At 50.5% G+C, this 12,768-nt stretch overlaps 4 protein-coding genes across 4 annotated transcripts; 2 read left to right on the forward strand and 2 right to left on the reverse strand.

Moving 5' to 3' along the window:
* Nucleotides 1–1,214: 1,214 nt before the first annotated feature.
* Nucleotides 1,215–1,532, forward strand: PG986_014158 (uncharacterized protein; the record flags this gene model as incomplete). The annotated part of the gene is made up of 1 exon (XM_066850380.1): nucleotides 1,215–1,532. The coding sequence occupies one exon, from the start codon at nucleotides 1,215–1,217 to the stop codon at nucleotides 1,530–1,532; it is 318 nt and encodes a 105-aa protein (XP_066692618.1).
* Nucleotides 1,533–2,311: 779 nt separating this feature from the next.
* PG986_014159 (uncharacterized protein) lies at nucleotides 2,312–3,517 on the reverse strand (the record flags this gene model as incomplete). Its single annotated transcript, XM_066850381.1, has 1 exon — nucleotides 2,312–3,517. The coding sequence occupies one exon, from the start codon at nucleotides 3,515–3,517 to the stop codon at nucleotides 2,312–2,314; it is 1,206 nt and encodes a 401-aa protein (XP_066692619.1).
* A 2,947-nt stretch (nucleotides 3,518–6,464) lies between these two features.
* Nucleotides 6,465–7,334, forward strand: PG986_014160 (uncharacterized protein; the record flags this gene model as incomplete). The annotated part of the gene is made up of 4 exons (XM_066850382.1): nucleotides 6,465–6,644; nucleotides 6,751–6,978; nucleotides 7,051–7,239; nucleotides 7,311–7,334. The coding sequence occupies 4 exons, from the start codon at nucleotides 6,465–6,467 to the stop codon at nucleotides 7,332–7,334; spliced, it is 621 nt and encodes a 206-aa protein (XP_066692620.1).
* A 756-nt stretch (nucleotides 7,335–8,090) lies between these two features.
* PG986_014161 (uncharacterized protein) lies at nucleotides 8,091–8,843 on the reverse strand (the record flags this gene model as incomplete). The annotated part of the gene is made up of 1 exon (XM_066850383.1): nucleotides 8,091–8,843. The coding sequence occupies one exon, from the start codon at nucleotides 8,841–8,843 to the stop codon at nucleotides 8,091–8,093; it is 753 nt and encodes a 250-aa protein (XP_066692621.1).
* Nucleotides 8,844–12,768: the final 3,925 nt, after the last annotated feature.

Consider the following 12,768-nt stretch of genomic DNA (forward strand, 5'->3'; position numbering starts at 1 on the left):
TCACCACACTATGAGTAGCCTCATAACGGCCAAAGCTTCCATCAAGTAACAGGGGATGTGGTCTAGTGGTATGACGTTTCCTTAGCATGCGCTACCACAATAGTCAGCATGGAAAAGGTTCTGGGTTCGATTCCCAGCCTCTCCAGTATTTTTCGTTTTTCTCTTTTTTTTGCATCGTTATGTCTTTCTCGCCCCGGTACCCTTGCATGCAAGAGAATCTTTTGTCTTCTTTCGTGCTTGGTCCCAACAGACGACCGCAGTACCCAGGTGTTGAATTCCATTTATGCCTTGTTTCCAGAATAAGTCAGGACATCTATCTTCGATGTTTCAGTGAAATAAACTTGTTACGTTGCCTGAAGAGTGAATTTGGCGGATGGCTAACGAAAGATGTGAATATACCTCAATGGTGTATTAGATGGGGGATGTCGCATAGCTAGAATGTGACCCCCCTATTCACTTCCTGGTCACATTTCTGACGTTTTTTTTCTTCGATATGCTAACGAAGTCAGTCTAGTTTCATCTAACCCTGCGTATCGTGGTTGCTTTTGAGTGCAAGGCAGCAGGAATGATTTGCTTGACATGGTGACAGGTACCCTTACTCCCTGCCTCGGATTACGGCCGGAGCGTGTCTTGGGTCGAGTAAAACCACTAAATTCTCACCCACACCATCTCCAAAGGATCAGTAAACGCTATCCTTTTGCGTGAGGTAACTTGTCGAAGATTGTGCTACGTTACTCATCCGATGTTTCGTGGGGCGACAAAGGTAGCAAGGAAGCAGACAAGCAACACCCAAGCTCTGGCTACGACCCGAGAGATGATGTCAAAGACATGGTTCAGGCAACTTTTACATCTGGTAGGAGTTCCGCTTTGGTGAACTTAGTGCAAGCATGGTCTGGTTTTCCATTGTCAGGTAATTCTCTTGTTTCGCCGTAGACGATGATGAGGTGAGCTGATGACTATTCCCTCAACTGATCCCATCAGTCAGGCCGAACGATACATCAAGAGTCAAAAAGGGCACCAGCCTTGACAACTCAAGAGCCCCGATCGCCATTATATAAATCGCGTCAGGCTCCCGTTCTCTCATCTCTATTTAGAAGCCCAGATCATATCTAACTTTCAGCTTCATCCCATCAGATCTTCAATACTCTTCAGCGCGCTCAAATTCATCCCTGGCACAGTAGTTTCGTACCTCCGAAACACCCACCAAATCCAGCATGTTTCACTTCAACATCCATATTCTTACTTTTGCTGTTACCAGCGTCGTGCCTCTGGGGGCGATTGCCCCGGTGGCCGAGGCACCGGACTTGGACATGCCCGCTTATGAGGGCCCCATCTCAACCGACTATGAGATTTGGATGCCGCCCGGCACCTTTGCAACAGCTGAATATCCGATCCGAGCTGCCTACCCCACGGCGGTAGTAACAACCACAGTTGTTACTTCCCTCAAGCCATCTACCGAGACCGTCTCCGAGGCGCCGTCCTCGACACCCATAGGAGAATGCGACGTGGTCAAATTGACACACTGCACCTAATAGTGCACATCAACAGCACGACACTCTTTCGTGCTGGGAGAAGTAAAGCTACGAAATTGGCGATATGTAGGATCTGGGGGCATGTGATGCAATTCTTCTCTGCCAATATCAACTAGTCGTGGGAGCAACAGAGATGGGGGTTGCCTTAGAGATAGGTATTGTGTATTGGACATTTACTTTACACTTTCGCTCGTATGCAGTTTTCAAATAAAGTAAGATTGATCACTGCCCATAGGTATAGAACGCGACGCATTGTATTCAACTGTAGTATCACGGCCACGTTATTGTGCAACCAAGTTAGGGCCTCCACACCTGGACAATTAGTGCAGAGTAGATTATCTATGTCCACAGCGACAGTGATGTCAGCATGACACAGGTCCTGATGTGAACTACACCGTCTGGCGATGTATCATTTGATGCCATGTATTGCGATTGCTGGTATCACTTCGTATCGTAACCACGGATGCTGAATAGGTGCCAACAGGGGAGGGCTGCCGTATCCTTTCCCACCTCTAAGGTGGCTGACTCCGTTCAGCAATAATGGCCACAGTATGATATTCACAGCTACGTCGACGATGCAAGGAAAATCTCATAGGTAATTGATGCTATTTCGGATTTGTTCCGTCATACTGTACAATCTATAAGTCTATACCATAACGCCTTCCATGCATGCGTCCAGCGCGAACGACTCCCTTATTTGTCTATCCAAAGATGCCACGCACGCCGCCTTCATTCCTTCACACTCTCTCAACCCTTACCCGCGAAGGTGAAGGATGCACTTAAGCATCGACCAGCACCAAGTTCTCGCCGTTGCCGACACCGGGCGTGCACTTGCGAGGCGGGTCGGAGTGGGAGACGTCGAAGATCTTGACCCACCTGGTGCCCGTGCAGGCGTAGCCCTCCTTGCCGTCGGCGAAGCAGCCGAATTGGCCGTGAGTGCAGGGGCTCGAGGGGTTCTGTCCGCCGGCGCCGGCGCCGGGGGCGTTAGGAACGGGGGCAGGGGCGGCGCTGCTGGGGGCGGCGGAGCTCGGCTTAGGGGCAGGCACAACGGGGGTGGTGGGGATAGGGGCGGCAGAGGAGGTGGGCTTGGCTGAGGAAGTGGGCTTGGCCGCAGAGGGAGTCGAAGACTTGGGCTGGGGAGCGCTGGATGCAGGCGGGGACGAGGGCTCGGCAGGAGCAGGAGCAGGAGCAGGAGATCCGCTGCTTCCACCACCACTTCCCTTCTTGGCGCGCGGGTTGCCGTCACAAGGCTGCTTGAAGAGCTTATCGCCCTCAGGGCGGTCGACCGACGAGCCAGGGTCGGGGTATGCGATCGGGATCTGCTGGTTGAGGGCCTCGCTCGTCGTGCATCCGCCGCCCACCGCGCCAATGTTGGCCATGAAGAGCTCCGGGAAGTCGGCGCGCTTCGACATGGCGCTTAGCTCCCGGCGTGCCGACAGCTCCATGCGCCTCGTGTTGGCAGCCTTGACGTCGAGGAGGGCGCAGTTCATGTACATCTCCGGCTGGCCGCCGATCCGGGCGTGCCAGGTCCACGCGAAGGTGTACTGCCCCGGCGCGATGCCCGCGGGGATCTTGAACTCGTAGACGTCGCTGTTGTCGCCTTCGAGGTTGCCCTTCTGGTTCCTCGCGGGGCAGCCGCCCTCGATGGAGTGGATGACGGACCAGGGGCTGTCCTTCTTGGGGTCCCAGCCCTTGGTGAGAGCCAGTTGGCAGGAGCCGCCGCCGTGCACGGCCTTGCCCTTGAAGCTGAGCTTCTGGGGCTCGCCGATGACCATCTCTGTCTGGGGAGATGCGTCAGAGGTGTCCAGCTTTTGGCCAGCGGGGATCTTGCAGGGCCAGTCCGCGCCGGTGGACTCGATGGGGTTGGTAGGACCGTAGGCCAGGAACTTGGCAGGAGGAGGGTTCTCCAAGACGACATGTGCCGAGGCTGCCGATGCGAGCATGGAGCCAAGGATGGAATAGGTGGTCGATGTGGAGAAATGCATTGTGGCGGGTGAAATTGGTTATTGGGAAAAAGAAGGGTTAGAAGATAGTAAGTGGTTGGTATTGTGTGGTTTGGTGGTTTGATGGTTTGATGCTACATTTTCGTATGTCAGGTCAATCTACAGTCTTATATACCTGATATGCTGCCCGAGGGTCAAAGTGATATGTTCGGGGGCCGAAGAAAGGTATTGTTTCTCAGTAATTGCTTTTCCTGGGGGAAAAAGAAAAGGAAGACATTTGTACTAACTCTGCAACAAAGGATCGCGCAGCGTCAGCTTGTCGAGCATCCTATTGTATTGTCGATGTTCGTTTTGTTTCAAAATGCAAGCGCTGCCGAGGCCGAAACAAAGGGGGAGCTGGCCAATAGCATGTCGATGTTGGCAGCTTCATGCAGGGGCTTCGGCGTCGTACAGTTGCACCGCAGGCAAGCCACATCCAATCCTCGGGGCGCGTCGGGGGCTGCCGTTTCTTTGTCGCTTCTTGGCACACCACACCACACCTCAGCGCGCAAACCCCTTTACTCGCCAACCCTCAAATCTTGGGGCCAAGTGAGTAACTCTTGGCCCCTTAATGATGAGAGGCAATGGACGACAGTTGGTCTTTGAAAGACGCCTGGGTTCTACAGGGACGAACTTCAATAGAGGACGTCAGTATTAAAGCTGATGCTACCCCGTTACTAGTCGCATCAACGCTAATCGTCTCATCATCACCAATCATCCCAGCATCGTCAACTATGCCGGAACCTTATCATCAGATGACACAATTTGCTAGACTAAACTGTGCCAACACACTTGTTATCGATAAGAGGAGTCGCAGTGGTTTGCGATAACATCTGAAAAAGACAAAGGAAGCGAGCGGCATACGCCACCACACGGGCGAAAATACACAAGGAATGCCCTTGCAGCCTCTCGGGCCCGAAAGCCGGAGGCAATTGCCAAAATAAACCAGTAGAGACCCGACGATGGGAATGAGATACAGCATTACATCGCCGCCTGTGGCAAATAGGAGGTTAATACTTAGTGCTAAACGTGCCCTATCTGATCGCATATTGGGAGGACTTGATCTACCGATGGATAACTCAAAACCAAGTTTTTTTCTAGTAGACTATATATCATACCTTATACTTCGTATCAGACCTTCACAATGAAACTCACAAAATTCATACCTCGAGCGTGTACACGATGGAAACAGAACTTTAGGCACAGTTGAAACGTTTTACAAGATACACAACCCACATGCATCGCAACACGCATGGTCCTCGCAGCTGGCTGACCGCCAGTATGTCTGACAACTCCGAGAACGAGACGTCGCCGTAAACCGGATCATTGCATCACAGATAATTAACCGGCCTCAGCCGCTGGGTGAAGCCGGATCGGCAAGGACAGGTTCCTTGAGTGTACGTTTAGCGCGAAGTCTTGATGCAAATTTAGAAACATTCCAGTCCAATCCGATCCACTGGGGTGTATTCCACGATATTGAAACAGACGAGAGAAAAACAACGAGTCGCGCAATGTTGTATTGCAATGGGAGTGAGTGAGGCTGTGCAGCCTGTCAGATGGCATCATGCACCCTGCAAAGCAAGCCCCGCAACATGTACACACCTAGTTTGTTCGGAGGGATATTCCGATCAGACCCCAGTAACGCCAGATTGTGGCCTGTCAACCAACATGACTCGCTCGGATGCTACTACTCGCCTGCAGAGTTGACAGCTCTCTCATCGCCTCCACCAATCACGAGTGTTGATACAACAGCATGTCCTCTCCCCAATGCTCCCCAGATTGTAAGCTGACTGGTGCATGGGCTACAAAAGCAGTCCGGCCCGCGTTTACAATTTGGGTGGCCGAAACCGAGATAAGAAAGCGACGTAAGAGGTTGCAGGGTTAGTATCAGCAGTCTGTAGCATGGCGGTCTAGCAGCACAGGAATCATGAGGTTTTCTCCGGCTGGGATGTTGTTCTCTCTTGGTTTACACTAAACGCCAACGTGACATTCTTTCACAGATACGCGAAAGGACAAGCTGAGCAAAGATCTATCTTGGGCCTTCATGCGTGAGACGCGAAGAAAGACTTTTACTCACCATGATTGGGAACGCATGATGCTCGCGAGTCATGTTATACAGAGCCTCATCGATGTGAAACATGGGGCCTCAAACCCATACCCCTGTCCAGGAACCAGCATCCAGACCCCGGCGCACTGACCCCACGAGACGAGACCCCGACCCGGCCTGGAGAACGACGAGCGAAGCCTCTGTGGTTCGCAGAGCCGCAAAGCCAAGTCTTCTCTAGGCGGCAGGGCGAGCTGTGTGTTTCCAGGAATAGAGTCTAAGGGCTATGCCATTCCATCCCCGTGGGAAGCATCCGCCTGCTTTGAGCTTAGCGGACAGGTCGGAAAATAGAACCAGATGCATGTCGGGCCCCATCTATAGCGCTCGAACAATCGGTAAAAAGCTTAGCTACCACGCTGCTTTTGCTTATCGCGTTGCTCCGCCCTAGCTATAGCTCTGATGGGACGTAGAGGTTTCGAATCATCGCAATGCCTGCCAACGAAACGATCGCGAATAGAGTAGGCTGAGCTGAGCTGAGCTGCGCTCTGAAGGGGTAACCAGGGTAGGGGCTCTCCAACGTCGTATAGTGTAGCATTGCGACTTGTCAGTCTCTTTCCGTGACTCGGTGTAAGACTTCACGATAGTACAGAGATGCGGAAGAATCAGTGTATATAAGGCCTCCACGATCGACCCTCAACAGCCAATCTTTTCCTCATCACTCTCACCAACAACTCCAACACTCCTCTTCTTCTTCCACTCCCAGCTTCACTTCAGCCTTCTGCGCCAGTCGCTCTTCACTTCAACAACGACTTTATCGACCTTCTACTTGACCATCTTTTGATACCCACTCTCATCAACTCTTCTTCCTCATTCGCCAAACAACAAACACCAACAACAACCGCCAAGATGCAGTTCACTAAGATCGCCGCCCTCCTCTTCACCGTCGCCATCTCCGGCGTCACCGCCACCCCCGCCCTCAGCGCCGCCGACACCGAGACCTTCCAGCTCCACGCCCGCTCGTGCGGCGCCGGTCTCCTGCGCGGCAATGCCCTGACGCTCTGCCAGAAGGCCTGCAAGGCCGCTTGCGTAAGTCTACACCACCACCACCACCATTTCCTCCCCCTCTCTCTCTCTCTCTCTCACACACACACTCTTTGGCACGTAGCTTTCTAACACGACCACGACTCACTAGACCGTCATCCCCATTCCCGTCGCCTCGGCCGCCTGCGCCGCCTCCTGCGACCAGAATCCCGTCAAGGCCCGTTCCGACGAGGAGGAGGAGGAGGAGACAGAGACAAAGGAGAGCGCGGTCGAGCCCACCGAGGAGGAGCTCGAGAAGCGCGCGCTCGAGGCCCGGGCCTGCGGCCTCTTCAAGGGCAAGGCCCTCGAGCTCTGCCAGAAGGGCTGCGCTACTGTCTGCGTACGTCTTCTTCTTCCCATTGCTTTTTTTTCTTTTTTTCAATGTAATTCTACTAACACACACGCCCAATAGACTGCCATCCCCGTCCCCGCCGCCAAGGACGCCTGCGTCGCCTCCTGCAACGCCGGCTCGCTCAAGGTCCGCGACCCGGAGCCGGCGCCTGCTCCCCTCACCGGCGGACAGGTCTGCCGTGGTGCTTGCGCTGTTACTTGCAACTCGACCGTCTTGGCTCTGGTGCAGCAGAAGTGCCTTTCTGTCTGCGTGAGTCAAACCCTTTCTTTTCCCCTTTCATCATCTTTTACGGACAGTTTCTAATCTTATTTTCTCTGCAGAACGGAAAGTGCCCCAAGAACTAGATGGGTGGCAATCCCTACAGCCATTTGACATGGTCCACTGAGTCCCCTCGGCGGATTCGACATTTCCTTTCTGGCTTTGATATCCGTTTTCTATTCTGTTTATCATTGGTGCACCTTTTAGCGAATTCCCTTTGATTTGATAGCATGATGGGCTTGATGCTATGGAAGAAGCGGAGGAGCGCATGTTGGATTGTATATATAAAATCGTTCCGATAGCAATCAAGCGAACACGCAAAGCACAATAACCAAGTCGACCCTTTTTTGACAAATGTTGTATTACGACTTCGAGTTCGGCTTGAACTTGCTTGTCTCACACACGGCGAGTTTACTGCATTCTGCGGACCACGGCCTCTGCCACTCACGTCTTGGGAACAGTGCCTCCAGGCATGCTGCCAACCCTTGTTTCCCGTCCCAATCACACAATATGTCACTCCAATTCAGATGTCACGGTATTGCAGTCATCCGCATCACCTCAAAAGCCAAGTTCGTTGCACCATACCCATTGCTATCATACAGAGTACTACTTGCAGCAATTAAACTAACCAAACCAACTCTCAAATAATAACACACCAAGCCTTTACCCGTGTACTAGACTGGTTCCCAGATCATTTTCCTTCTCAAACTGGTCACATGCCCCCTTTCCCATAAGAGCCCCAGACTCATTACCTCTATCGCTTCGTCATCCCCGTTATTCTTCTCGCAGCGCACCCATCCTCCCCACTCGAAATATCGATCGCGTTGGTAGTAGCCTCTTTATTAAGCCTTCAAGGTGGCCGAAGCCTTGGGCGCCGCAGCCGCGGAAGCAGGAGTAGCAGCAGGAGTAGCAGCAGCCGCAGACGCAGCGGCGGCCGATCGGCGAGCCCTCTGCGAAGACGCCGCCTTGGAGGGAGCTGCCGCCGCGGCCGCCGAAGAAGCAGCCGCCTGTGATGGCGCGGCGGCCGCCGCAGAGGCAGCCGCCTGTGATGGCGCGGCGGCCGCCGCAGAGGCAGCCGCCTGTGATGCCTGAGAGCCCGCCGCGGCCGCGGACTTGGCTGCAGCCGATCGGCGAGCCTTCTTGGGGGACGACGCCTTGGAGGGGGTCGCCGCTTGCGATGGTCCTGCTGCTGCCGCCGAAGCAGCCGCCTGAGATGGTGCAGCCGCCGCCGCCGACTTAGCCGCCGCCGACCTGCGAGCCTTCTTCGACGAGGCTGCCTTTGAGGGGGCTGCAGCGGCCGAGGCCACTGCTTGCGATGATGCCGCCGCTTGCGATGGTGCTGCGGCGGCCGCCGAGGCCGCCGCCTGTGAGGACGCCGCGGCCGCCGAGGCGCCGGTCTTGCTGCTCTTCTTGTTGTTGTTGGCGTTGTTGCGGACCTCGCCGGCCAACGCGAGGGCGCGCGGGGCCTCGACCTTGGCGCCCGTGTTGGCGCCGGCGGCCTCGGGGTCGTGGGTGACGCGGCGGCGCTGCCAGCCGAGGTCGAGGACGCCGGCGGTGGCGGAGGTGGCGAAGAGGAGGACGGTGGTGAACTTCATGGTGTCGGTGTTTGTGTTTGTGGTTGTATGGGAGCAGTCTGAAGGAATGGGGTTGGTCTGGTAACGGCGAACGATGCAGATGTGAATAGAAGGTAAAACTTTGTACAGATTGTCGAAGCAAAGGATATTGGCCCAGCCACAGAGAGGAAAAGAAAAGGTTGGTTGATGGTTGTTGTTGCAAGTCGTCGATGGGAGTGTAGTGATGTCGAGTGGAAAGAGATTTCAACTTGGTCGGGCTGCTCCCTCTTATAACCTTCTCTTGCCTCTTTTCTCCTTGGCCGTTCGTTTGCCTTTGCCCGGTTAAAACGCTCGTCACGGTGGTGGGTTCGTTTCCGATACACTTTCGGCATCCACGAGGTCCTGATTATCCATACTCCACATCAGTTCGTTGTCGGAAATAAATGGAGATAGGGCTGGTTTGGTGCTACCACACATCAACAAAAGATTCTCGCTGCAAATTGCCATCTTCAATGTGCGAACAGGCAGAATTGCGCCTCGTGAGCCCCGAGCTGTTTCAGAAGTTCCCGCCCGCCAAGAACAGGCGGGCTGCATCAGTACTGCATGGCTGCGCAGACACAACAGAACTGCGATCGGCCGCGTGTGGGGGGTGTTGGTGGTCGACACTGCTTGGCGCTGTCGCGGGCCACGACCCTGCACAAGCGCGCTGCCAGTGCCGAAGACAACGATCGTTGGGCCCACCTGCCTCATGGGGCAACGATTCGAGGGACCGAAACGGCGGTACCCAATGTTTGGTTGTTTGATGAACTGGCGTGTGTTTCTGTCGTGACGTACTCAATTCGACACCGGGTCGCATCAGCCTGTTGATATTTGGGGAACCGTCACAGATTGACGCGCCAGCAAGATAGGGAAATACAGTAAACCCGGATCCGGCACATTCAAGTCTACCTGTAGGTGCAGGTGTTCACCAACAGGAGCCAACCAGCTTGCCACCACCCGCTGCAAGCAGGAGCGCATCTTGTGCACAAGCATAACAGATCACATGCATCCAGCAAAGAGTTGTTTCATGCACGTACCATCATTCCTCTGAAGAGGCAAAGAGGGCCTCAAGTGGCTGCATCACGTCTCTAATGCTGCTCAGCGCCAACAGTGCAATCGCAATGGAATATCAAAGGGCCCTTGTTACCTTAACGGATGCCCATCACCACGAACCATCTCTTGCATCCCTGGCGGATCCCGTGTCCCGTGCACGGCATCAGGCAGTTTCCTGGGGAGATTGCGATGTGCTCTTGCTGACAACCCTTGGCTATTTGCCTTTTGCTCAGCACCAAGGCGTCTCCGAGGGCGAGTCGTCCCACTCCACGCTGACATAAATTTTTTTTTTTTTTTTTTTTTTTTAGTACGCCGTATGCCGAAGGCCTTCGGTACATCTACCTAGTTCCTCGTGTAATAAACCGTGCCGAAGCTGGACTAAAAATACACGCTGCCAATATCGTAAAATTTACCTCACGTGCTCGACGTTACTATGCTAATTCTCACCCACCAGCCTAGTAACCCTTACTTTAGGGCCTAAAGAGAGATTATCTAGGTTTAAATAATCCCTTAATTTCTATTGCCAATTTATATAGCGGCAGTCGACCGGTTCGTAAAAACTACTTTGCGATAACCTTTACCGTATCTTTTTTTATAATAAGCGCCGCTAGATCGCAACGAGTTCGCAGCGGACTAAGTATTAACTGTTTTACTAGCTACTTTTATCTTCCCTCGAAGTCTTTACAGTATAGGATCAAGTGTTCGGCTATCTCCCGTCCTTTACCGCAATTATATAGCGGCGTCGGAACGTTTAAAACCCGATAAGTAAACAGGAACGACTTAAACCCTATTTTTTTAATACGTATTTATATTAAAACCGATATTTCGTATTTAAACATATCGTTATAACGACAGCACGCTCCCTAGTTTAGCGGCGACTTTACAGTTAATTCGCGGCGGCCTCGCGTCGAAATAACGGTATAAAACCATTTTTATTCCTATTTTTCTTTAAGCGCTTATTCAACCGTTTAACTATTTAACCATTATTTAACTAACATTAATTAAACGTCGCTTAATTATAAAATCGTGAGGGCTTCATTAATAGCCCTTTAAGGTCTCCTTTATCTCTTTCTTTTTACGCTACGTTCTTTATTAATAATTTCTACCGCTTTTATATAAGCGCCGCGTAAAAATTATAGCTTCCCGGTAATTTCCATACGTATTTCGAAACTAGCTGCCCTCGCACTTAAATAGAGGTCGAAGGGGAAAACTACCGCTTTAATCTCTAAATAGCATTAAAAGGTTGCCTTATATACCCCTATTACGGTCCGGAGATAAGAATTTTGGACTATTATAAAGCTAAAAGCTAGCCTTTTTTCGGTATCGCTTACTTTATACCAAACCGACGTTTCGTACGCAAATACGTTACGTATTACCTTCGTATAAAACTTTTTTACCTTTCGTACCGAACATCCCTAAACTAACGCTGCGAGCCTAATAAAAACTAATGTTTAAGTTACCATTTTCGCTTTAATTTTTAAAATATAATCCTTCTATTATAATTTTCAATAAAACTAAACGCCGAGGAATCTCGTAAAAATTACCGGCGCTATAATAACGTTTCTAAAGCGTACTTACAACGTATAAGCTTTTCGCGCTTTAATAAAATAAATAAGCTCGCTTTTTTTAAGTTCGAACTCTATTCTTTTCGTGCGTGCCCAGCGGCTATAAATTTCCTAAGCTTTTTTTAGGTTTCGATAATTCGTAACGTAATCTAGCCTTACAGTAATAAAATTCGTATCATCCGCGAATTCAACGATAATAAATTACTCGTACGCTTTTAGCTCTTCGTATAATATAGCGATATAGAAAATAAAAAAGATCGGTAATAACGGAAAGCCTTGCGAAACATTAGCGCGGAACTAAATCCTCTTTAACGATTTGCCGTCGAAATAAAAATAGACCGATTTATTCGTAATAAAGCTCTCGACCTATCGATAAACCTAATCCGGCAATCCCTTTTCGCGGAGTATAATAATTAGTTTTTTATAATTAACTATATCAAAAACGCCTTTAATATCGAATTAAAAAAAGGAAACGACGCTTTTTTATTACTACGTTATATAAATAACGTTAGTAATTAATCGAATAACTAGCTCGGTAAACCGCTGCGTCCGGTTCTTTATTTAACTTTTAAATAAAAACGAGTACTCCTCGGTTATTCCGGTAATTCGCCGGTTTATAATTATCTCTATTACCTTCCCAACCGTATTAAATAATAAAATAAGTCTTTATTCATTAGGTGTCTGCTTTTCGGTTACTATTTTATTTAGTTTTAGGATTACGATAACTTTTACCGTACGGAAACGTTTAAGGAAGTAGGTAAGCCGAAAGCTCGCTGTCGTTAAACCGGCTAACGTCCGGAAAAGGGGTTCCCTATACGTTTTAAAGAAACCAAAAGGTAAAAAGTCTTCCCCTAAAGCCTTTCAGGGTCCCGTTTACTTAATAATATCTTTTATCTCTTTAACCGTTACCTTTATCTCGATAGGGGTAAAGCTAAAGGCGTAGTTCAGTACGGTATTTAAATCCGTAAGGTCGACTTTTAAGTTAAAGAAAAACCTTTCCGAAAAAAACGTAGCTTTCTCATCGTAACTTCGCGCTTCGTTAATAGCTTTTTCGCTACGTCGTAATTCTAAAATTCCCGCTATTTATAATAGCGTCCAGCTCCGTAGTCGGGCTTATCGTTTAAACAACTAAAGTATTTTAAAATCGTAAAAAATAACGGCGATTACATAGCGTTAACTTTTCGTTTTCGCTATTTAAACGATTCTTTTTAAGTCCGTTTTCGACTCGGTATATTAGTTTTAAATATATTACGAGGGTACCGCGAAATAGGCTCGGTATCGTTATTTCGTTATAGTCTGCGCTTTTTAGA

The sequence above is a fragment of the Apiospora aurea genome (genome assembly GCF_038362705.1).
Source record: "Apiospora aurea strain CBS 24483 chromosome Unknown utg000010l_segment0_segment0, whole genome shotgun sequence".
Taxonomy (NCBI): domain Eukaryota; kingdom Fungi; phylum Ascomycota; class Sordariomycetes; order Amphisphaeriales; family Apiosporaceae; genus Apiospora; species Apiospora aurea.